Source organism: Protopterus annectens, chromosome 6.part0 (genome assembly GCF_019279795.1).
Source record: "Protopterus annectens isolate FY-2018-M chromosome 6.part0, PAN1.0, whole genome shotgun sequence".
Lineage (NCBI taxonomy): Eukaryota > Metazoa > Chordata > Ceratodontiformes > Protopteridae > Protopterus > Protopterus annectens.
The window spans coordinates 423372178-423396748 of NC_056737.1; the positions used below are offsets into that span (position 1 = coordinate 423372178).

The following is a 24571-nucleotide window of genomic DNA, read 5'->3' on the forward strand; positions in this document are numbered from 1 at the left end:
TTCCCTACCAACATGAAAACCAGAAATGTATTTATTTATTTCCAGTTTGATTACTGGGGACGTCCACTGGGCCCAAAGGACCCGTTTTCAGTGGAGGCCCTGGGAGAAAAGCTCCAGTAAACATAACACAGTACAAATATAAGAGATACAGTGATACATGCAGGGAGATACATAGTATAGGACAGTTACAAAATATGCACAGAGTAACACACAGTCAAACAAAATTGCTTAAAGTTGTTCAGAGGATTATACAGATACATTTAAGCAAACACTCTAAGAAACACAGCAATAAAATAAGGGTAGAAAACACTTTACATGCACAAGTATGATGCTATTTACAATATTTACACAATTGTGTTGTGTGATAAGTAGCTCTCGGAATTGTGGAGAGCTTAGACACACTCATGGTGAAGTGAATATAGGAGATTTAGAGAGGTTAGGAACCTGTGAAATGGCTGCTAGTTGTTTCTTGATCATAGAGAACTAGAACTTGATTCAAATAATTCAGCAAGAAAAACTAGAATTGACTTTAATGGAGCAGAAAAAGAATCAAATGTTTGAAACTTCATCCATATTGTTAAACGTTTCATTTACTACAATATCCCATTCCTAGAGTATAGACTTGGGGATAAGGACAAAATATGCACAACACTATCAGACTGTTTAGGATTCCTGGCCATGAAGGGAACTGGAGAAAAGTACAGTTGTGTACACTTACCATAAATGTAGATGTTCGAGTGCATTCACTGTTGCAGTCATTACACTTGGGTAATCTGCTGGCAGGTTGCCCTCAGTCGGCCTGAATAACAAAGTCTTGGGTCCTGTGTCAGTTGCTGTCTCCTCTTCCATGACATCAGGTCGTCAGGGGTATAAAACATGCAGCCGATGCCATTTTATTCAGTTTTTCTTGCCCAGATGTCAGCTGCCCCCCAAATAGGGAGCAAAAAAATATATATATAAATAAATAAATAAATATATATATATATATATATATATATATATATATAAACAGCAATATATATAAATGCACTTTTAGCAACATAAACTTTATTTTCATCTAAAAGCAAATACACCACAAAGGCTTTAGAATATAGTGAAGGAAAAAGAAGTTATAGAAAAGGGGGATGGCGGGTGGGTAACCTGGACTGCAACAGTGAATACACTTGAACATCTACATTTATGGTAAGTGTACACAACTGTACTATGTTCTTCGTGTTTCACTGTTGCAGTCATTACATTTGGGTAGAGTCCCAAAGCTATGGATGGTAGGCTGGAGCTAAACAGCATTAGGAGCGGCTATGAGGCCCTGCAGAACTGCAGTGGCAAAGCCTGCCCTGTATTTAGAGAAGAGTGGCAGATGATAGTGCTTTGTAAAGGTGTGCACTGAACTCCAAGTAGCAGCTTCTAAAATGTCCTTGGTTGGTAATCCCCTGAGAAAGGCTGCTGAAGTGGCTGCAGCTCTGGTTGAATGTGGCCTAATGCCCTTAGGCACTGGCTTGCCATGGTGTAAGTAGCAGAAACGAATGCAGTGGCCTATCCACTTTGAAATAGTCTGCTTTGAGATAGCCTTTCCTTGTGATCCTGCAGCATATGCCACTATTAATTGCTCTTTCTGAAAGCTTTGGTTCTGTCCAAGTAGAATCTGAGCTGTCTGTGTACGTCCAAAGAATGCAGAATTCTCTCCCCCTTGTTCTGTGGATTTGGATAAAAGGTTGGCAGATGAATAGTTTGGTTAAGAGCCACACTGGACACCATCTTAGGCATAAATGTTGGGTTTGTCCTGAGAGAGACCCTGTCTGGATAAAAAATGACACAAGGTTCCACAGCCATGAGTGCCTGTAGCTCTGAAACTCGTCTTGCAGAAGTTATTGCTAGGAGCAGAGCTGTTTTCCAAGATAAAAACTTTATATCAGCAGTAGCAGCTGGCTCAAAAGGAGGCAGGGTGAGTTTTTCCAAGACACAGGTGAGGTCCCATGCAGGCACTGGTGATCTCCTTGGAGGCCTTAAAATTTTGGCTCCTCTGAGGTACTGTTTTAATAAGGGATGAGAAAAGATTGGTGTTTCTGTACTGTAATGAGCCAAAATGGTGGAGGCATGAATTTTAATAGATGAAAAAGATAGGCCTTTGTCCAGCATCTCAGTTAAGTATTGCAAAATCTGAGTAATATTTGGCACAGCTGTATCAGTTCTTTGTGCCTCGTTCCAAGCACAGAATCTCTTCCATTTTCCAGCATAAGATTTTCTAGTACTAGGCCTTCTGGCCTCCAAAATGACATCCATCACAGCTTTACTGAGAGGTGTATTTTGTATGACTACATTATCCGCCATGCTGCCAGGTTTAAAGTCCTGAGTTGGCTGTGCAGGATCTGATTGTTTTGCTGGTACAGTAGATGAGGTATTTGAGGTAAAGTCCAAGCTGGGCATTGAGACAAGTTCTTTAGGACTGGAAACCAATACTGGCGGGGCCAGTCTGGGGCAACCAGCATCATTTTTGGTTTCTTCTGTCTGAACTTTAGGAGTACCTTGTGGAGGAGAGGCAGTGGGGGAAAGGCATATACTGATAGGGTTTTCCAGCTGAAAGATAGGGTGTCCACTTTCCATGCTTGTCTGTGATAAGTCCTTGTGCAGAATCTTTTTAGCTGGTAGTTGTGAGGGGAGGCAAATAGATCCATGTCCGGGCATCCCCATTTCCTTGTTATCATGCTGAAGACTAGTGGATCCAGCTGCCACTCATGGGGATCCATGAGGTTTCTGCTTAGTTCGTCTGCCAGAGTATTTTTCCTTCCTGGCAGGAATTGTGCCTGCAGATGTACTTGGTAAGTTAATACTGTGTCCCACAAAGTCATGGCTAGTCTGCAAAGGGGGTAAGAATGTGTGCCCCCCTTCCTGTTTATATACCACATGACCGTGGTGTTGTCTGTCTTTATCAGTAGTTGTCTCGGATGAAGTAGGTCCTTGAAGGGTGTCAGGGCATTCTAAACAGCTAGCATCTCTTTTTGATTGATATGTAGATGCATTTGGGTTGAGGACCATGTGCCCTGAATGCATCTTCCTGCCATGTGGGCCACCCAGGCATAATCTGATGCATCCGTTGTTAGTGTTTGCCTGGCTGGGTGTAAAGTGAATGGCTGTCCCTTGTTTTGGTGACAAGCCTTTGCCCACCATCGAAACTCCTGTTTTAGGCAGGGAATGAGAGTAACCATTGTTTCCAGGCTGTGGCAATGTTGAGTCCAAACACTTTTTAGGTACCATCGAAGTTTCCTCATATGCTGTCTTGCATATGGAATTAGTAGAATGCAGGATGCCATGAAGCCCAAAGCCTGCAAAATTTTTCTTGCAGATAACTGGGCCCTTGTTGCCAACATTTTGAAATAGGTAGTCAGTTGCTTTTGTTTGTCTGGCATGAGATAAGCCATCTGGGCAGATGTATTTAAGCTTGCACCCAAGAATATTATCTCTTGAGAGGGTACTAGTTTTGATTTCTTTTCATTGACTGTGTACCCTAGGCATGTTAGAAGTCTTTTCACAAACGCCAGATGCTGTAGAAGAATGTCCTTGTTCTCTGCTTGAATTAGACAGTCGTCCAAGTTAAGATATATTTGTATTCCTCTTTGTCTGCAGAATGCAATTACTGGTGCCAGGCACCTTGTAAAGACCCTGGGTGCAGTAGATAATCCAAAGGGCAGTGCAGAGAATTTGTAATGCATTGAGCCTGCCTTGAATCTGAGGTATCTTCTGCATAGTTGTCTCAGATTGGGACATGCAGGTATGCCTCTCTTAGGTCTAGAGTCACCAGCCAAGCGTTCTTGCCCAGCATGGGTAGAAGCTGCTGCAAAGTCATCATTTTGAATTTTGTTACATCCAGAAATGTGCTCAGAATAGATAGGTCCAGTATTGGTCTCCAGGTCCTGTCCTTTCTGGGTACCAAGAACAGTCTTGAGTAAAATCCTTGTCCCTGCTCTTGCTCTGGTACTTGCTGAATGGCCCCCATGTCCATGAGGGATGAGACTTGTTTTTGTGCCTCTGCCCATTGATTTTTTGGCAGATCTGGCCAGCCGTTTGCCTTTGGCAGGGTATGGAAATGGAACTTGTACCCTTGTGACACGATATTTAGAACCCACTTGTCCTGGGTTATAATGTGCCAATTTTGAGAAAAAAGTGCTAATTTTCCCCTAAGGGTGCTGCCATGAGATAAGTGCTTGGTGCAGGCAGGGGGAAGTCATTGGGACTGTTTCCTGTATGGTTGTGATTTGTCTTCTCCAACTTTGGAGGTAGAAGCACCCCATTGCTTTGACCTTTAGGAACCTTGCGCCTGGGATCTGCCTCTAAGGCATCGGGATCTGCCCCTTTGAGGTCTGTCTGACAAAGGAAAGGACAAATTCTTTGTAGGCCAGTGTCTACTAAACCTAGGTGGCTGTACTTGTAAAAAATATTTGACAGTTTGCATAAATTTAGCTTTGTCCTCCATTTTATTTAACACCTCCTCTGCCTTAACACCAAACAAAGTATCATGCTGTAAAGGTGCATCTAATAATTTAACTTTGGCATGATCAGGCAGATTTTGTTCCTTTAACCAAGCATGTCTCCTAATTACAGAACCCGTAACTGCAGCCCTGCAGGAGGCCTCCAAAGAATCAAAACCACATTGCAAAGTATGCTTTCCAACTTGTTCAGCTGCATGCAATAAATCCTGCATTTCCTTGTTTTCTGCACATTCAGAGTTTAATAACATTTTCTGTTTAAGCAATGCCATGGCATGTTGCTGATATTTGAGCACATGAAAAGTACAGTTTTGTACCAACCATAAATGTAGATGTTAGAGTGTATACCTTGCCGCAGTCATTACACTTGGGTTATCCTGTCGTCAGGTGGTCCCGCAGTTGGCCTGAATTCCAAAGTCTTTGTCCGGTGTCGGTTGCTGTCGCTTCTTCCCTGACGTCAGTGCGCCAGGGGTATATAAGAGGCATCCAATGCCATTTTCTTCAGTTTTTTGCTCAGATGTCAGTTGCCCCCCAAAAGGTGGTCAGTAGATAGTTCCAATAATAAAGGATTAGCACAAACAAAACATCCCTCCAGCTATAAGCAAATACACCACAAAGGTTGTATCAGATTTTAAGGTATTGAAAGGTTTCAGTTAGGTCAAAGGGGATGGAGGGAGGGTAACCTGGACTGCAGCAGGGTATACACTTGAACATCTACATTTATGGTAGGTACAAAACTGTACTATGTTCATCGTGTTACCCTACTGCAGTCATCACACTTGGGTTGAATCCAAAAGCTAAGGATGGGAGGTGGAGTCAAACAGGGTTAGAGGAGGCTAGAAGGCCCTGCAAAACTGCAGTGGCGAAGCCAGCTCTAGACTTAAGAGTAAAGTGGTAAGTGATGGTGTTTGGTGAAGGTGTGTACTGAACTCCAAGTTGCAGCTTCCAGAATATCCTTGGTTGGCACCCCCCTGAGGAAGGCTGTAGATGTAGCTGCTGCCCTGGTGGAGTGGGGCCTTATGCTAGCAGGAACTGGTTTTCCATGATGGGTGTAGCAAAAACGTATGCAATGTCCTATCCATTTGGAAATGGTCTGTTTTGAGATGGACTTTCCTTGTGATGCTGTAGCATAGGATATAAAAAGCTGGTCAAATTTTCTGAAAACCTTAATTTTACCCAAGTAGTAACGTAGTTGCCTGTGAATGTCCAAGGAGTGCAGGAGTCTTTCTCCTTTGTTCTGTAGATTTGGGAAGAAGGTGGGTAAATGGATGGTTTGAGTTAGAGCCACACTGGATACCACCTTTGGCATAAAGGAGGGGTTAGTTCGTAGAGAAACTTTGTCTTGATGAAAAATGAGGAAAGGCTCTACTGCCATTAGTGCCTGTAGCTCTGAGACTCTTCTAGCTGAAGTAATTGCTAGCAGCGGGGCAGTCTTCCATGATATAAACTTTAAATCAGCTGAGAAAGCTGGCTCAAAAGGTGGCAGCTTAAGTTTTTCCAGAACAAAGTTGAGGTCCCAAGTTGGTGTTGGTGCTGTCCTGGGAGGCCTAATGTTTTTGGCCCCTCTGAGGTACTGCCTTAGAAGTGGATGTGAAAATAAGGGAGGATCCGTGTTGTAGTGAGCTGAAATAGCTGAGGCGTGGATTTTAATAGATGAAAAAGAAAGTCCTTTGTGTAACATCTCAGTTAAATATTGCTGAATCTGAGGTATGTCCGGCTCAAGGGTATTTTGGCCTTTAGCTTGGTTCCAGGCGTAAAATCTTTTCCATTCATCTGAGTAGGCTTTCCTGGTGCTGGGCCTACTGGCCTCCAGAATGACATCCCTAACAGCTTGTGAAAGAGGAGCTGGCTGGTTGCTTAGGTGATTTGCCATGCAGCCAAATTTAAGGTTTTGAGCTGGCTGTGTAGAATCTGACTGTCTTGCTGTGTGAGCAGATGAGGAATTTGTGGTAAAATCCATGGTGGGCCATGTTCCTTAGTAGTGGGTACCAGTGCTGGCGTGGCCAGTCTGGGGCAATGAGTATCATTTGGGGTCTCTCCATCCTGACTTTCAGCAACACCTTTGTGAGAAGGGGCAATGGAGGAAAGGCATATACTGTCAGCGTTTTCCAACTGAATGAGAGTGCGTCCACTTTGCAAGCGTGATGGTGAAATGTCCTGGTGCAAAATTTTGATAGCTGTTAGTTTTGGGGGTTGGCAAACAGGTCTATGTCTGGGCACCCCCATTTTTGAGTTATCATTGCAAATACTTGTGGGGATCCATGATGTTCCTGCTTAGGTCGTCTGCCAATGTGTTCTTTTTTCCTGGCAGGAATTGAGCTTGTAATTGAACTTGGTAAGTCAGTGCTGTGTTCCACAAGGTCATTGCTTGCCTGCATAGAGGGTAGGAGTGTGTACCCCCTTGCCTGTTTATGTACCACATTACTGTGGTGTTGTCTTGTCCTTATTATAAGCTGTCCTGGATGTAAGAGGTCCTTGAAGGCTGTCAGAGTATTCTGTACAGCTTGCATTTCTTTTTGATTGATGTGCGGATTTCTTTGATCTGCAGTCCATATGCCTTGAACGCACTGTCCTGCCATGTGTGCCCCCCAGGCATAGTTCAATGCATCTGCTGTCATAGTTTGCCTGGCTGGGGGTAAGGTGAAAGGCTGACCCTTGTTGAGGTGACATGCCTGTGAACACCACAGAAACTCCTGTTGAAGGCAGGGAATGAGAGGTATCATTGTTTCCAAGCTGTGGCTGTGTTGAGTCCATACGCTTTTCAGGTACCATTGTAATTTCCTCATATGCAGTTTTGCAAATGGTATTAGTAGTATGCAAGATGCCATGAAGCCCAAGACCTGCAGAATTTATCTTGCAGGGAGCTGGGTCTTTGTTGCCATTATTTTGAAGTATTGAGTTAGTTGTAGTTGTTTGTCTGGCGTCAGATAAGCCACCTGGGCCACTGTATTCAAGCTGGCACCCAGGAATGTCATATTTTGTGAGGGCAATAGTTTTGATTTCTTTTCGTTTACTGTGTACCCTAGGCAACTTAGAAGGTGTTTTACAAAAGCCAGACATTGTAAGAGAATGTCCTTGCTTTCTGCTTGGATGAGGCAGTCGTCCAGGTATGGGTATATTTGAATTCCTCTTTGTCTGCAGTATGCAATTACTGGTGCCAGGCATTTTGTGAAGACCCTGGGCGCAGTAGATAAGCCAAAGGGCAGTGCAGAGAATTGGTAATGGGATGAACCTGCAATGAAACGGAGGTATCTTCTGCAATTTTGTCTGATAGGGACATGCAGGTATGCCTCCTTGAGGTCCAACGTTACTAGCCAAGCTTTCTTGCCCAATATGGGAAGAAGCTTCTGTAGTGTTAGCATCTTGAATTTGGGTACTTGCAAGAAGGTGTTTAGAATCGAAAGGTCCAGAATGTCCTTTCTGGGGACTAGAAAGAGCCTTGAGTAAAATCCTTGGCCTTGCTCCTGTGTAGGTACCAGTTGAATGGCTCTCATGTCCATGAGAGCTGTAATTTGTTTTTGTGCCTCTGCCCATTGATTTTGTGGCAGGTGTGGCATTCCTTTTATCCTTGGCAAGGTGTGAAAATGGAATCTGTATCCTTGTGAGATAATGTCTAGGACCCATTTGTCCTTTGTGATGATGCGCCAGTTGTCTGCAAAAAAGTGCTAATTTTCCTCCCAAGGGAGCTGCCAAGAGAGCTTTGCTTGGCAGTTTGAAGTTTAAGTCATTGTGTTTTCCTTCTAGTAGTTTGGGACCTGTCTTCTCCTCCCTTCTGTGTTGCAGTGCCCCATTGGCGAGGTTTGTAAGGGATTTGTGCTTGACCTCTGCCCCTTGGGCGTCTGTAGTTACCCCTCTGTGGTCTGTCAGAAGCTGGAAAGAACCAATTTTTTGTTGGCCAATTTCTGCTGAAACGTGGGGGTTGTACCTGTAAGAAATCTTTGACCGTCTGCACAGATTTTGCCTTATCCTCCATTTTCTTTAAAACCTCTTCTGCTTTAACTCCAGATAAGACATCCTGCTGTAAGGGTGCATGTAGTAACTTTGCTTTAACATGATCAGGCAGAATTTGTTCCTTTAACCAAGCATGCCTACGTATAATAGATCCAGTAACAGCTGCTCTACAGGAAGCTTCCAAGGAATCAAATCCACATTGTAAAGTATGTTTGCCCACCTGTTCAGCTGCATGCATAATTCAGACTGTTGAGGGTGCGTGCTCATCTTTTGTTTTATTTGAGACATTAGGTATTGCTGGTATTTCAGCATGTGAAATTGACAATTTAGTGCTCTCATAGCTAGAGTAGATGAGGTGTAAACCTTCTTCCCCCACCTATCTAGTGCTCTGGAGTCCCTTTCAGAGGGTACAGGATTTTAGCCATAGAAGCCTTAGCCCCTTTGGGACCCTGGGAGATTGTCTCTGGGTCAGCAGCAGGGCTTTTGTAAAGGAATTTGTGTGAGTCAGGCACTCTATAATATCTTTCTGGTTTGGATGGAGCAGGAGGCAGGGAATCTGGATTTAGACTAGATTCGTAACCATCATCCACAATGTCTAAAACTGGAGGGATAGCAAGTGGTCTGTGCTGGGGGAGTAAAAAAAACTCTCAGAGCCTTTTCTTTGAGTCGGAGTAGTCCTGCCCTTCCCAGTGGAAATGTTCCCTCATGGTATGTAAGGTTTCCCCAAAGGAATAGTCTTCAGGGGGAGAAGCTGAGGGAATGGAATCTTCAGCATCAGAATCTTCATAAGGGGGAAAGGAGTAATCCTGTTCCTCAGAGGAGCCTGAGGAAATAGACACTTGATCAGAGGAGGCATAATCCTCCTCTTGTCTAGGCCTTTTGTCTGGTGGGGGGTTGGAAACCCCTGATTAAAGAAATCAAATCTTCAGCCATTTTAAGCATCTGTTTCTTAGGCATGGGGTCTTGAACTGGAGACTGATGTGCAGTCTTTTTTGGTTTTAGAGGAGTCTTAAGCTTAGCATAAGATTTTATGGTGAGAGTATTCGGCCTGAAGAAATCTTCTGTAACCGAAGGTGTTTCCACAGCACTGGCTTCTCCTTCTGCAATGTTGTCGGTAGGGCCTAAAGAAAATGGCTGCGTTGGCCTAGAACTCTCTGCTTGAGAATCTGAAGCAGTCTGGGATTGCAATTCTGCGGTCGCCATTGGCTGCGTAGGCGCCTCACTGAAAACCGGAGAACCGGCGACCAGCCCAGCCGAGGCCTAGGAATCTGGCTTGGATCTAGGCTGCCTGTCTTTATCTTTGCGTTTTTTTATGCACGCTGGTAGTCAGTTGCTCCGATGGCATAGTGTAATTAAATTTCCTACCGAAGTAGTGTCATGCGAAATCAAAGCGTCGCTTTATAGTTCGCTTATTGAACTTAGCACAAAACCGACAACCAGTGGCGTCATGCTCTGGGCCTAGGCAAGGTATACAATAAGAATGAAAGTCCTTATGAGGTATTTGCTTCCCACAAGAAATGCAATTGTTAACTTTTTCTGACATCGGACTTAGGCAAGAAAAGGTTCCCCAACGGGGTACTTAGCTTTGAAGACTTCGGACTGAAATTCGATTCGAAAATCTCAGGTGTCGGCCGACCGGCACTTGCGAACTGCTTCTGCTTTGGGCACCGCGTGGCAAGAAAGACTGAAGAAAATGGCGTTGGATGCCTCTTATATACACCTGGCGCACTGACGTCAGGGAAGAAGCAACAGCAACCGACGCCAGACCAAGACTTTGGAATTCAAGCCGACTGCGGGACCACCTGACGACAGGATAACCTAAGTGTGATGACTGCAGCAGGGTAACACGATGAACATCCGACAGTTTAAGGCCCTTATAGCCAAGGTAACAGATGTGTAAACCTTTTTTCCCCATCTATCCAGTGCCCTAGAATCTGTCAGAGGGGGTAGGGTTTTTTACAGCGGAAGCCTCAACTCCTTTGGCTCCCTGTGAGATAGTTTCTGGGTCTGCGGCAGGGTTTTTAAAAAGGAATTTATGAGAGTCAGGGACCCTGTAATATCTGTCAGGCTTAACAGGAGCTGGAGGTAAGGAGTCAGGGGTAAGACTAGACTCCGAAAACACATCATCTACAATATCTAACACAGGTGGAATGGCTAGTGGCCTATGTTGAGGTAGTAAAAGGAAATCCCTGAGCCTCTTTTTAGATTATGAAAAATCTTGACTCTCCCAGTGGAAATGCTCCCTTGTGGTATGCAAGGTTTCCCCAAATGAATAGTCCTCTGGAGGAGAAGTTGAAGGAATAGATTCTTCAATATCAGAATCCTCATAGGGGAGAGAATATTCTTGATCAGAAGAGGAATCAGAAGAAATAGAAACCTGATCTGAAGATTCATAGTCAGTCTCTTGCCTAGGCCTCTTATCAGGAGGGGAATGGGCACCCCTGATCAAGGTAATTAAGTCTTTGGCCATTTTGAGCATCTGTTTTTTGGGCATAGAGGCCTGTCCACATGGCTCTTGAGTTTGCTTCTTTGCTTTAGAAGGTGCTTTAATCTTTGCCTTTGAAGCTGAGGTTGGTTTAATGTAAAGATGTTTAGGTCTGAATACACCCTCAGAAGCCAGTGCCTACTCAGAGGCTCCAGACCCATCTGAAGGAATAGTATTCCAAGGCTCCAATACCTTGAGTTTCCAGCGGCATGGCCGACTCCACGTGGGAGTTGGTAGCGGCCTACGACTCTAATGGGCGTCAGGGTCTGCGAAAGCGCCTCACTGAGAACCGGCGACTGGCTTAGGAGAAGCTTAGTTGTCGGTTTTGGGCCTCGGTTGTCTCTCTCTCCTTTTCTTTGCGTTTTTTGTGAACTCCGGTAGTTGGATGGCTATCTGACGACATTTCTGGATAATTAAACCTGCGCCCAAAATAGTTTAAAGCAAAGTCATACCGATGCTTAATAGTGAGTTGGTTAAATCTAGCACAAAACCAACAACCAGCAACGTTGTGATCAGGGCCTAGGCAAGGAATACAGTAAGAATGAAAGTCCTTATGAGGTATTTACTTTCCACAAGAAATACAATTATTAACTTTTTCTGACATCGGTCTTGAGCAAGAAAAAAGTTTCCCCAACGGGGTACTTAGCTTTATTGAAGACTTCGGATCTGAAACTCGAACACGAAACTCTCAGGAGTCGGCCGACCGGCACTTGCGAACTGCTTCTGGCTTCGGGCACCGCGCGGCAAGAAAGACTAAAGAAAATGGCGTCGGCCACATCTTTTATATCCCTGACGACCTGACGTCAGGGAAGGGGCGACAGCAGCCGATGCAGGACAAAGGACTTTGGAATTCAGGCCAACTGAGGGCAACCTGTCAGCAGGATTACCCAAATGTAATGACTGCAACAGTGAAACACGAAGAACATCCGCGGTGACTGAGCAGAGGTTCTGTGAAGAGGTCCCGGACCCCAAAGGATAAGACCTAATTGGATCTGGGTCTGCAAAAAGACCTCATCAGCTGCTTCAAGTGTGATGTTTTGAAACTGCCCACTGACCTCAATAACCTAGCGGATGATGCCATTGTTGGTAGCTTGGAGGGTTGCTTGGAAGACAAAGAACCCATCTGTCAGATCGAAGCCAGACAAACTCAGAACTGGGGCAGCGAAGGAGAAGACTCCACTGGCATCTCTGATGGAGTGGACAGGGAGAAGGTACCAGACATGAAAGAGCCCCTTTGACCAAAAAGGGGCTTGGTACACTGAGGACTGAAGACAGAATTTGCTTGAGGGCGATAGGCTCTGAGGAGTTGGACACAACACCGGTGCAGAGGCCATTGGAGCACCCAATGGCTTTGGGACCTTTGAGTTTAGTAAGCCAGATGACTGTACAGGCATGGGGGCACAGAAGGACCTCTTACAATCATCTCTGCAGGAGTCCTTGGAAGTGCAGTGAGGTTTCTTTAATCTGTCCTTTGGCACCAAACAATAACCAGCTGGAAGAAGGCCCTTAAGGAATAACTTCACTCTTCTCTCACTCACCACCGCAGACCCAAAACCCTCACAGATCGAGCAGGGGGGAATCGAGGTGAAAAGCCCCCAAACAACAGATGCACATATTGTGCACATCTTATGAGGGCAGCTTGGGCCAACAAATAGTACATTTTTTAAAACCCTTATCCATGTATAAGGCAGACTTGTAACAATACAACAGACTACACAGAAGAAAAAATATATATATGCTAATTGCACTCTACAGAGTGCCAACTAACCTAGCAGACAACAAACAAATAGGTGGGAAAAGCCTGCTGCTAATTATACATGCAGACACATTGATAATAAATCTAAGCCTAAACCTAACTAGCCTGATTAACCTACCCTACCCTATACCTAACAAAAAAAATATATAGAAAGCCTACAGAAAATAACCAAAAGGATATATGTTTTTGCAGAGCCACAGATTGAGCTACTGAGTGGAATGGCTGCAAACTTCATCTAGGGTGTCTGCTGGGTAGTGCAGGATTATGGGTAGGGGAGGTGGAGCCTGGCAAGTTAAAGTCTGGAGAATATGGCCAATGTCGGATCGAATAACCCACACAGATTGAAGCCAGACATAGAAGACAACATCAGATCCAAAGTTGCAGAATTATAAGCTTTTTTCTCATACCTAACAACAAATTTCCTATCTTTATCACAAAGAGCAGGATTGCTAAGGCTATAGCTGCAAGGTCAGGTTTGGCAATAGTATATCAAAATTTTAAAGACTGAGGAGCTTTATACATCCTATCTGCCTTTTAAGAGGTAGCTGGCTAACTACCAGGGAAAGTGCAGGCAATCTGCTAAAGCTGACAGAACAGGAAGAATGGGTGTAGATTCTGGAAAAATCCTTTTGTAAAAACTCATAGTATTTTATGAGGAAATGAGAAATATCAGTGTTCTCCCATTGAAAACAGTGGCACATTCTAGAAATATTCTCAGAGAAAGAAAGACCGCCCCCCACAGAGAGAATCAGAGACTGAGCTCTCCTCTGAGACTGAATCTGAAATCTTGGGGGGAAAAAAGACTGAATCTGTCTGTGCATCTTCCTGCTCAAAAACAAAATCTTGAAACTCTTCAGGAAAAGAGGAATCCCTCTTTCTTTTACCAGAAATGTCTTTACAAGAAGGATCAACAGCCTGAATTTCACCCTAAACCAGACCAAGTAAACTACTCCTATTTAAAAACATTTAAAGAGAGTAGACGTATGCTTGGTTTTCGGTTTCTTTTTGTTATTAATGGCAGCAGCTAGTTCCCCAGAGGTGATTACAGTATTCTGGCATAACGGGGAAAACCTCCCCTGCTCCCACTTCCAGGACCGAGTGGAGTAGCTCTCTTACCTACTTTGGGGACTTCAACAGCCACAGAGGACATGGGTAATCCCCAGTCCACAGTGGCTATAAATGCTATACCCGAGGGATCAAGGGTGAAAGATGAGTGGTCTGAGATCCAACAAAAGGGCAGAGCAGAGTCAACCACCTGTGGCTGGAGTAAACTGCTAGCCTGCCGTGGTGGCAAAGCCTGTTTGCTTAATTTTTTTCTTTTTCACGTTAAAAGGAGGACTGACCATGGGATAGGTGGTCTGTTCTATGGTCAAGCAGAAAAAGGTGCCTTTTCCCCAAGGAAGACAAGCAGCAAGTGCAGGTAAAACTACCCCACTCCACAAAAAAGTTACCCCCCCAACCCAACTGAAAAAACAGTAAAAAGCACTTCCAAACAATATGCCAGCCCCACCAAGAAAAATAAATATTTGCTCCACTGAAAACATGTTTTCAGTTAGATAAAGATGTTATGTACTTACCATAATGTTCCATCTGAGTTGTTGTTCATTTGTCTTTATCCTGTGGGTTACTGGATCTGGCATGGATCTGACTTGGATGCATATCCAGCATCTGATCTTAGTTCAAAGCTCCTCCCCTACCCATAACGCCCCTGTCTCCTTCCTCCCTTCAGATCGAGTTTGCTGTCCAACTAACTTACTCATCCGATCCAACACTTTATTTCAAACAAGATGTCTGCATAAGTCTATGCCATGCAGGGGAAAGGAGGGAGGGACGGTTGAAGACAAATGAAAAACAACAACTCAGACGGAATGTTATGGTGAGTACATAACTTCTTTATCTGAAGTTGTCGTCTTCATTTGATCTTCAACCTATGGGACAGAGTCTTCAGCTACTACACACCTGAGAGGCCCTCATGGAAAGATATTCTGGAGCACAGCGGAGCCTAATGACGCCCTGTTCCTGGGTGTGATGTCCAATTTATAATGCAAAATGAAGGTATGAGATGAGGCCCAAGTGGCCGCAGAGCAAATATCATCCAATGAAGCTCTGGACCAAAAGGCCACTGAAGTGGCCATAGATCTGGTGGAATTTGCTTTCACATAATCTGGCAGGGATAACCCCTTAACAGAATACACTAGAATAATACACTGGGAAATCCAATGGACGATGGTGACTTTAGATATTGGTTTCCCCAAAAAGGGTTTAGAGTAGGACATGAAAAGCTGATTAGACTTGCAAAAGGATTTTTGTCCTGTGCAGATAAAAGCGTAACTGTCTGTGCACATCCAACAAGTGCAATTTATATTCTCCCTTGTTTTGAAAATTTGGGAAAAAGACCGGGAGATTAAATCACTGGATTAATTTTGGACTCTGAAGCTACCTTAAGGAAAAGATGGGTTAGGATGCAGGATACCCTATCCTTATGAAAAATCATATAAGGGGGGCTTTACCGACAATGTTTGAAGCTCAGAAACCCTCCTGGAAGATGTAATATAGCTACCAAGAAGGCAGTCTTCCAGGACAGAAATTGCAGATCCACCAAGGCTGCAGGATCAAAAGGAGCTTGGAGAACTAACATAAGATCTCATGGCGGCGTTGGGTCCTTCACCTGAGGCCGAAGGAGAAAGGTGCTTTTAGGAAGGCTTTGCAAAGCTTAGCTTAGAGGATGCTAAGGAAGCCATATTATCACCTACATAAAAACTGGAAATCACTGCAAGTTGGACCTTAAATGTAGAACTGGCACCTTGCTGAAAAATCCCTGCCAAAAATTCCAAAACTGCCGAGACTGTGGTGGTAAAGGGATCTAGGGTACATTGTGAAGCCCAGATCGAAAAATGTTTCCATTTGCTGGAGTACACCTTACTGGTGGAAGACTTATGAGCCACCATCAGAACCTTTTTGACAGGTGAAGATAAGCCAGGAGTCCTGACTATCAGAAGAACTAGAGCAGCTAAGCAGACAGCTTCAGTCTGCCCAAGTCTGAATGGGGAATTCCTGATGGATGAGAAATAAGATCCGGAACTGGATCCAACATCCATGGTGGAGCCACCAAATGAGACCACAGAAAGGTGAACCAGACTTGAGGCAGAATGGGGCAATGATGATAACTACATTCCCCAACCTGCGAGCTTTCTGAAGGAATTTTGGAATCAAAGGAAGAAGAGGATAAGCATATAGAAGACCAGGGGGTCAAGCATGAATCAGAGGGTCTCTGGAGGCTTCCCTCGATGGAGGGTTCAGAGCGAAGAACTCGCTGCATTTCATATTTGAAGGAGAGGCAAAGAGGTCACAGCAAGGCTGACCCCACTTGAGAAAGATCTGTTTCGCTACTGAAGGATTCAGAGACCACTCATAAGGCATCAGAATAGACCTGATAAGCCTGTCCGATAGAATGATGGACCTCCCCGGAATGTGCGTTGCCACCAGAAAATGGCCGGTGGAGATTGCCCACTCCCACACTCTCATGGCTTCACGACATAGAGGGTAAGACCTGGTTTCCCCCCGTTTGTTGATGTACCAGATCACAGACATATTGTCCGTCTGGATAGCAATCGCCCCTGGGTGAAGATAGGCATGGAGAGCCTGCAACACTAGAAGCAACACCCTCTTCTCCAGGACGTTGACATGCAATTTGGTCTCGTTGGGGGATCACATGCAGTGGACCGTCCTTACCGAGCACTGCCCCCCCCCCCAGCAAGTAGGCATCCATGGTCACTGTGGTCGATGGGGAGATTGGAAGAAAGAAGCGACCCTGAGCCAAATCCGGGGAATGAATGCACCACAGAAGAATCTTTGCACACTCAGAAGAGTTGAACAGGATGTGACAAAGGAAGATCTAGCATGGACCGCGAGAGTCCACTGCAGAACCCGCATGTGAAAATGTATCATGGGCAAGAGATTGATCATGGCCGCCATGGACCCCAGTGCCCTTAATATCATTTCCATGGTCGGTGACTGGACTTGGATAATGCAAAGGACATGCAGCTTCAGAGACTGAATCCTGTCCGTGGTAAGAAAGACTTTGGTTTGAATAGTATCCAGTCGAGCCCCAATAAAATCTAACACTTGAGCCGGGGCTAGAGATGGCTTGTTGAGATTGATGGTAATGCCCAACCACTGGGCTAAGAGAAGAAAGTAATCCCTCGCTTGATTGAGCTAATGCCTGGAAGGGGCGGTGAGTAGACAATCGTCCAGGTAGGGGAAGACCTGTATGCCCTGGAGTCTCAGGTGAGCCGCTACCACTGCTATCACTTTGGTGAACACCAAAAGGGAGCACTCCGACCTGATAATGATTGGCTCCCAGCTGGAAGTGGTGGAACCTCCGAGCGCGCCTGTCCATGTTGATATAGTATTATGCATCCTGGAGGTCGATCGAGCACATCCAATCATACTTCTGCAGGGAGGGCAGGGTGAACAGAAGGGTGACCATCCAGAATTTTGTCTTGGCTACAGACAGGTTCAAGATGGAGAGACCCAGGTTGTGTCTCAAGTCTTTGGAACCAAAAAGAACCAGGAATAATGCCCAACCTGGATTGATCGGGGGGGGGAGGGGGGGGTTGGATGACTTGCTTTTCTAGCAGCTTTGCAATTTCCAGTGCTGCATCCTCCCTTCACGCGGGGTGGAACATCCGGGAGGTGTTTGGGTGGATGGAGTGGTATGATAAAGGGGACGGAATAACCTCTGGATATAATTTGCAACACCCAACACTCTTCCAGGATGGACTCCCACTCCGTTAGGTGTAGCGAGAGGCAACCCTCGACAGCCTCCAGAGACGAGCAGCCGGGCAACTCTTCAGGGTTGCTGCGTGGGTCTGTCCGAGAAAGGCTCCCGAGACCCGTGACTTCTCGGATCCCCTCTGCCTCTAGGGCGGAGTCCATCAAATCCCCCCTCTGCCCCTGGAGAAAGGTGAGTCCTGAGTGTCCTGGGGAAAACTCTGAAATTTCCGGAACCACATCTTCTTGGTCCCTCGCTGATTCCTAGAAAAGGATCGTTGAGGAGCCGAAAAGTGGATCCTGACTGTAGACAGAGTCTTCCCATCCTTCTCACGCTGAACCAAGGTGTCACGTACAGACTTCCCAAAAAGGGAGGAACCATCATACAGGGCATTCATAAAAGACACCTTGAAGGGTTCTGAAAACACACAGAGCCAGAGCCAGGTGTGACACCTTATGGCAACACCAGTACTGGCAGCTTTGGCAGCACTCTCGGTTGCATGGGAGAGGAGATGCATAGAGGCATTAGCAACTGACTTAAGGGTGGCCATACAAGCATAGAACACCTTCTTGTCCTCCACTGACATGGACCCAGGGGTCGACTCAGTGATCTCCCTCACCGGGTCTCGCTGTAGTCAAATTACATGTGCCATGTAATTCAGTGCCCATACAGAGAAGGTCGTTGAAGCATATACCCTCTTCCCAAAACAGTCCATCGTCCTTGACTCTCGGTCTGGAGGGTGGACCGTAGAGCTCTCCTGAGCCAGCTCTTTCTTAGTGGCAGCTGCCACCACCATGGCATCAACTGGGGATCCTTTATTCCAATATGACCTGTCTGAAGGCGGGCTCAAAACCTTGTCCGGGCATTTGGGAACGGGCTCCACTGTGTCCGATTCCTTCCAAACCCGAGATGTAATAAGATCCACTAATGGATCTACAGGAGGGGACACCCAGGAGGTACAGGGTCTGGCGCCAAATGCCTCAGGAACACCGATTTGTCTGGGATCTGTTTTTGGACAGACCACCCCCCACACTGGTGAAGAAGTTCTATGACGTCCCCGAAGGAGACATCCTCAGGGGGTGATTGGGGGGGCCCTTCCCCTTCCTCCAAATCAGTGTTTTTAGTGAGAGACTCCGGTGGGAAGTTTAAATGCCTTCTTTTGCACTTACGTTTGTGAGGGACCTCCTCAGTGGGGGGGGTCTCTGGGGAGGACTCGCCAAAGTCTTCCTGTCTCCAAGAAGGGGCACCCTGGGGCAAAAAGGCAGCAGGCTGTCCATGAGATGGTAGGATAGCCAGATCCACACCAGAAACAGAGGAAGCCTGGGGGGAATACGAAGATGAGATTGTCAAGGGTCTCGAAGGAATCGAGAGTACCCTCTCCACCACGCTAAAAGCCGAAGGGAAACAGACCACCTGAGAAAGGACCAGAGAAGGAGCCGTCACCTTCTGACCAGATGGGGGAGTCAAAGCCAAACCTCCAGCCACCAAGATGCCAAGGGGCTGCTCCAACAAACTCGGAACTGACACCCCCCCCTCCCTCAGCTCAGATGTCGAGGCTATGGCTCCTTGAACCTGTCAGAGCTAGTCAGATGCGACCTGCTCAAGGCCATGGCCGGTGTCGAAGTACAAGGTACCATTGGAGCCGGCCACTCAACGTCAACTGTCGTTGGATCCAAGGACTCTGAACCTGGGATCAGATCGGAGAAGGAGTAATAGGGACGAATACGGACACCATTCTCCTTGCTCCGGAGGGAGAAGGGGCAGGCAAGCCTCCCCTCTGTATCTGGGTGCGGAAAAACTTCTGCATCATCCTATGCACCCTCCACTTCAGTAAGACTATGGGCGGAGTGGGAAGAGAAGGCCACCGACACCGGCCTAGCAGGGTGGAGAGGGAAGGCCTGAGCTGGTGACCGGGTCCGGGGCTCCTCTGGCTCTGGTGAGAACAGAGGGGAATGGAGCCAGGGAAACTCAAGCCTCGTAGCTGACCTAACTTTGGTAGGACGGCCGGCCGAAGCAGAGCGATATGGGGATCGCTTCTTGAGGCTATCCCCTTGACTTAGCTGACTAGTCTCTGTCCCCAGATATCTTGGTGGAAGTTTGAGTCCCAGAAGCAGGGGAGGAGACTAAGGTAAGAGCCAAGCAGAAAGGTCCTGATTCCTGGATGAAGAAGAGGGAAAGAGGCCCTTGAGGATAAGCTTGTTCCTCCTGTCCATTACTGCCCAGGGATTAAAATCCGGCACAGATAGAACAGGAGGTCATGCAGGTGGGTTGCCCCAAGACCAACAACGCACAGTGTGTCTCCGTCAGCTGGAGACAGCTTGTGGCCAAACACCATACATTTTCTGAAGCTTGGTTTGGAAGGATCCAACATTCTCCCAACCTAAGGCCCAGCACACACACCCACTCACACAGAAAAAACACATGCGACAAGGAGAAAGTTTGAGAAAAGGGATTTTTTTTTTTGTTTTTACCAACGCAGAAGAGCAAGGGTAGGTAGAAAGCAGAAAAAGAGTAAAAATGGTTTGAGAAAGAATTTAACAGTCAAAGAAAAGTTACTTACCCATAAAAACATCAGAGAGCACAAATCACGATGCGGACATGAAGTGCAGCAAACGAGATCTGAAGGGAGGAAGGAGATAGGGGCATTATGGGTAGGGGAGGAGCTTTGAGCTCGGATCAGATGCTGAATATATGGCAATGTCGGATCTGTGCCGGATCCAGTAACTCACAGATTGAAGATCAAATGAAGACAACAACTTCAGATCAACTTTTAAACTGACAGAAAAACGAATACTCCATTTAAACGTTCTTTACAGTCTCAAGACAGTCTGTTAACTCACAACACTCCTAGCTTTAAAATAACTTTCCTGGTGAGGAAAGTAATAAATCAGTAAATTTAAGAAAATGGAAGGTCCCAAAAATAAACTTATCTGCCTAGTAAATGAAAGCACAGGATGACTTTCGATCCTTAAAAGGCTCAGAGGACAGTTCTCTTAGGCAGCAATAAAGCCCTGAGGACTTCACATCCAAACTTATCTTTTAGTCAGCTCAGCTAGAGCTACCTGGCAATTTGGGCAAGTGGAAGGTGCCATGAAACTTTGGAAACTGGCCGGCCATTATACCCTTAGCAGGATATAACCCATATATAGTTAAGGCTACTGCAGCAGTGATCAATATGAAGAACATCTTGCCATAAATGTAAATTCTGGAACACATTCACAATCATTACTACTAAGATATCCTGACAACAGGGAGGCTGACCAGCCGGCTCAAAATGGACAGCTGAAGCTTCCTCCAAGGCTTCGGCTGACTTCTTTCAACTGCTAATTAAGGATGTCAGTAGTTAAAAAATGGGGGTGTTACATTAAACAAAACCATCTTCAGATTTTTCTTGTTCTGGCAATGTCCAGGACTTAAGACCTCAGTATCACAGCCTAAGTGGACCAGAATGGGGCAATCTTCCATGACACACGTCCACCCAAAGGTCACTAACCTCTCTCTCTGGAAAGCATGGGAAGGTCAAAAGGTCGGGTCTGATGTGGAGATGAGAAGGAAGGTGAAAACAGAATCAAATGAGTATCCAACCCAACACAAGTGTCAAAGGACAACAGAGAAAGATGGAAGGGAGCTTGGACTGCAACAGCGAATGTGCTTGAACATCTTAATTTATGTTAAGTAGGTTTCCTGACAAATGTACTACGCTCAATGTACTATTCCCAGTTACAGTCAACACCACTGGGAAGATTCCCAGAGCAACTGAGGACCAAGGACCTCCAAAACAGAGGTCTGTGACTGCATGCAGTTTATCTGTTGTCAGGCTACAACATACAAGCATTTTATATACAAAGGTAAGCCACACTGGCTAGCATCCATATGGCTAAAAACCAGCCCTTAAGTCTACCTGACTAGTTATAGTCAAATCTCTCTCTCTTTCTCAAGTGGTAGGAGCGTTTCCAGAATTTTTAATTAGAAGCAGAAGCATATTCAACATATCACAAGACTCTGGGGAATGACACTGACTAGGGAGGGAGAAAGATGCTCAGATGCCTGGGGACTGGCATCTGGCAAAGACATTTTGGAAACCTCCAATACGTCCTGTGCAGCAGCAGACAACACACCATTTGCCTCCAGAAATGTCAGAAACAAGAGTCAGGCCAGGGAAATACACCAAATCTAAATGTTATGACTTGGTGTAACTGGCAAGATCTATAAAGGCCTTACAGTCCTGGCTTCAGTCCATTTCAAGGCTTACTATTATCATGATTATTATTATTTTTTTTTTTTGTTCCAGCTTAAGTTTTCTGTTAGCCAGACTACTGCTGCTGTTCTGTACAGGCTCCCTGTAGCAAGGTCTCATTCTTCTGATCTAGGCTGGCCTTCAAACGTTTAGCAAGACAAGGAATCATTTTCTTTTTGAAAGTTGTGCAGTGCTTAAAAAAATACACTTAGTCTTCCTTTCCTAATCATAAATGATTCTGTAAATGGAAACCCCTTGTTGACATTTTTCCACCGTAAGTACACTTCTTGTTTAGTTTTAAGAGATATTTACGTTTAAAATTCAGTAAGTCAACAATCCAAATAGAGGACATTACTCGAGAGAATACCATGCAACAGCATGATGAAGTGTTGAATGATCTTCAGCAAAAACAAAAAATGAAGAATGGTGCAAGTTGCTCTTCCTTTTGAGCCATGCATCTAATTGAAGCACTGATCCCTTCAATCATACAGAAAAGAAATGCACAATATTCAATAAAAATTAAACTTAAAAGCATGCTGAAATTGGTACCATGCTTTGGTGAAATTATTATTAATATCATTAAACATGAGCCTTCTCTGAAATGCAGATTAGAAAGGTAAAAAAAGTGTTACTCACTAGTTTGGTATATACACTTGCTTTAACTTGCTTTCAGCTTCTGCTGCTTTCAAACGTTTCTTTGAAGGAAAAACAATGAACAGTATTAACAGCAATATTTCATACATCAAAACTGCTACAAAAGCCACATGTGGCTAAAAATTAGCACTGCAGACTGAAAAATAAAAAAGGTAACCTACAGATCAACTCAGGGTGAGGACTCTGAATCTATCAACAGACTGGAAAAATACCAACCTCCACAGCACAGGAAAAACAGTTCATCAAGGCCATGGAACATGCAGTGTTCTGGCAAATTGTGCAGAAGTGTACAAGACATGATAAAATTCTGGATGTGCTCCTAAGCAAGATAGATGGGTCGTGGATGTCCAAGTGAAAGTGCATTTAGCCAGCACTGACCATGACATTCTGTGGTTTTGAGTTAGAAAGAAAGGTAAGAATACAAAGATAAAGGCAATGATATGGAATTTTAGTGGATAGAGTCAGCAGACTGGGAGCAAACTGAGTGTGAAGCAAGCTAAGGGAAGTGTCTCAGAGAGATGGAGTACTCTGGGCTATGAATAAGGATTTCGGGGGGAAAACTGAGAAGACCAGTCTGGTTATTTAAGAAAAGAAAACAGCAGCAATCAAATAATTAAGGCATATAAGAGGTGATAAGGAGGGACTGAAAGTACAGTTGTGTACACTTACCATAAATGTAGATGTTCGAGTGTATTCATTGTTGCAGTCATCACATTTGGGTTATCTGCTTGCAGTAGCCCTCAGTCCGTCTGATTATCAAAGTCTTGGGTCCTGCGTCGGTTGCTGTCTCATTTTCCATGACGTCAGGTAGTCAGGGGTATAAAGCATGCAGCCAACACAGTTGCATCAGTTTTTCTTGCCCCAGATGTCAGGTGCCCCCTAATGGGAAGCAATTAAATATATATATATATATATATATATATATATATATATATATATATGCACACACACACACACACACACACACACACACACACACACACACACACACAAGGTAATACCTCCAACAAAAAAGCAAATACACCAAAAAGCTTTTAAGCATAGTAAACGAGTGCAGAGGTATAGCCAAAAGAAGTCAGGGGGCTGGAGGGAGGGTAACCAGGACTGCAACAATGAATACACTCGAACATCTACATTTATGGTAAGTGTACACAACTGTACTATGTTCTTCGTGTTTCACTGTTGCAGTCATCACATTTGGGTAGATTCCCAAAGCTAAGGATGGGAGGAGGAATTTAGATAGCATTAGGACCAGCTATAAGGCCCTGCAAGACTGCAGTGGCAAAGCCAGCTCTGGATTTAGAGAAAATTGGCAAATGGTAATGCTTGGTGAAAGTATGTACAGAACTCCAGGTAGTAACTTCTAGGATATCTCTGGTAGGGACACCACTGAGAAAGGTTGTAGAGGTAGATGCAGCCCTGGAAGAATGGGGTCTAATCCCCTGTGGAAAAGGTTTTCCATGGTGCTTATAGCAGAAATGCATGCAATGGTCTATCCATTAAATGGCTTGCTTGGAAATAGCCTTCCCCTCTGCCCCTGCAGCAAATGCCACCAGCAGTTCAGATTTCCTTTGAGGTTTAGTCCTGTCCAATTAAAATCTAAGTTGTCTGTGCACACCTAAGGAGAGCAGTATCCATTCCCCTTTGTTCTGTGGATTACAAAAGAAGTTTGGCAAATGAATGGACTGATTAAGAGCCACACTGGATACCACCTTGGGCATGAAGGAGGGATTGGTACTGAGGGACACCCTGTCCGCATGAAAGATGATGAAAGGCTCCACTGCCATAAGGGCCTGTAATTCAGATACCCTTCTTGCGGAAGTGATTGCGAAAAGGAAGGCTGTTTTCCAAGAAAGGAATTTTAATTCTGCACTTGCAGCTGGCTCAAAAGGAGGAAGAATGAGTTTTTCCAATACAAAGTTCCCTACGGTCCCAGGCTGGATTTGGGGCTAGTTTTTGGCCCCTCTGAGGAACTACTTGAGCAGTGGATGAGAGAAGAGGGGTGGTTCTGTGTTGAAATGAGCTGAAATGGTTGAGGTGTGAATTTTGATGGAGGAAAAAGAAAGGCCCTTGGGAAGCATCTCAGTTAAGTACGGAAGAATCTGAGGTAAATTGGGTGCTGCTGTGCCAATCCCTTGACACTGGTTCCAAGCACAGAATCTTTTCCATTTTTCAGCATAAGATTTTCTAGTACTAGGCCTTCTTGCCTCCAAAATGAGATCCAACACTTGTT

General features: G+C 45.1%; 1 protein-coding gene across 5 annotated transcripts in view; it reads right to left on the minus strand.

The window, feature by feature from the left end:
• MTA1 (metastasis associated 1) overlaps window positions 1–24571 on the minus strand; it is a 3368231-nt gene that overhangs the window by 1257612 nt on the left and 2086048 nt on the right. For all 5 annotated transcript variants that reach the window (XM_044074165.1, XM_044074166.1, XM_044074164.1 and 2 more), the window contains exon 11: window positions 22321–22379. In XM_044074165.1, coding sequence (XP_043930100.1) covers window positions 22321–22379 — 59 coding nt within the window. The remainder of the gene's footprint in view (window positions 1–22320; window positions 22380–24571) is intronic.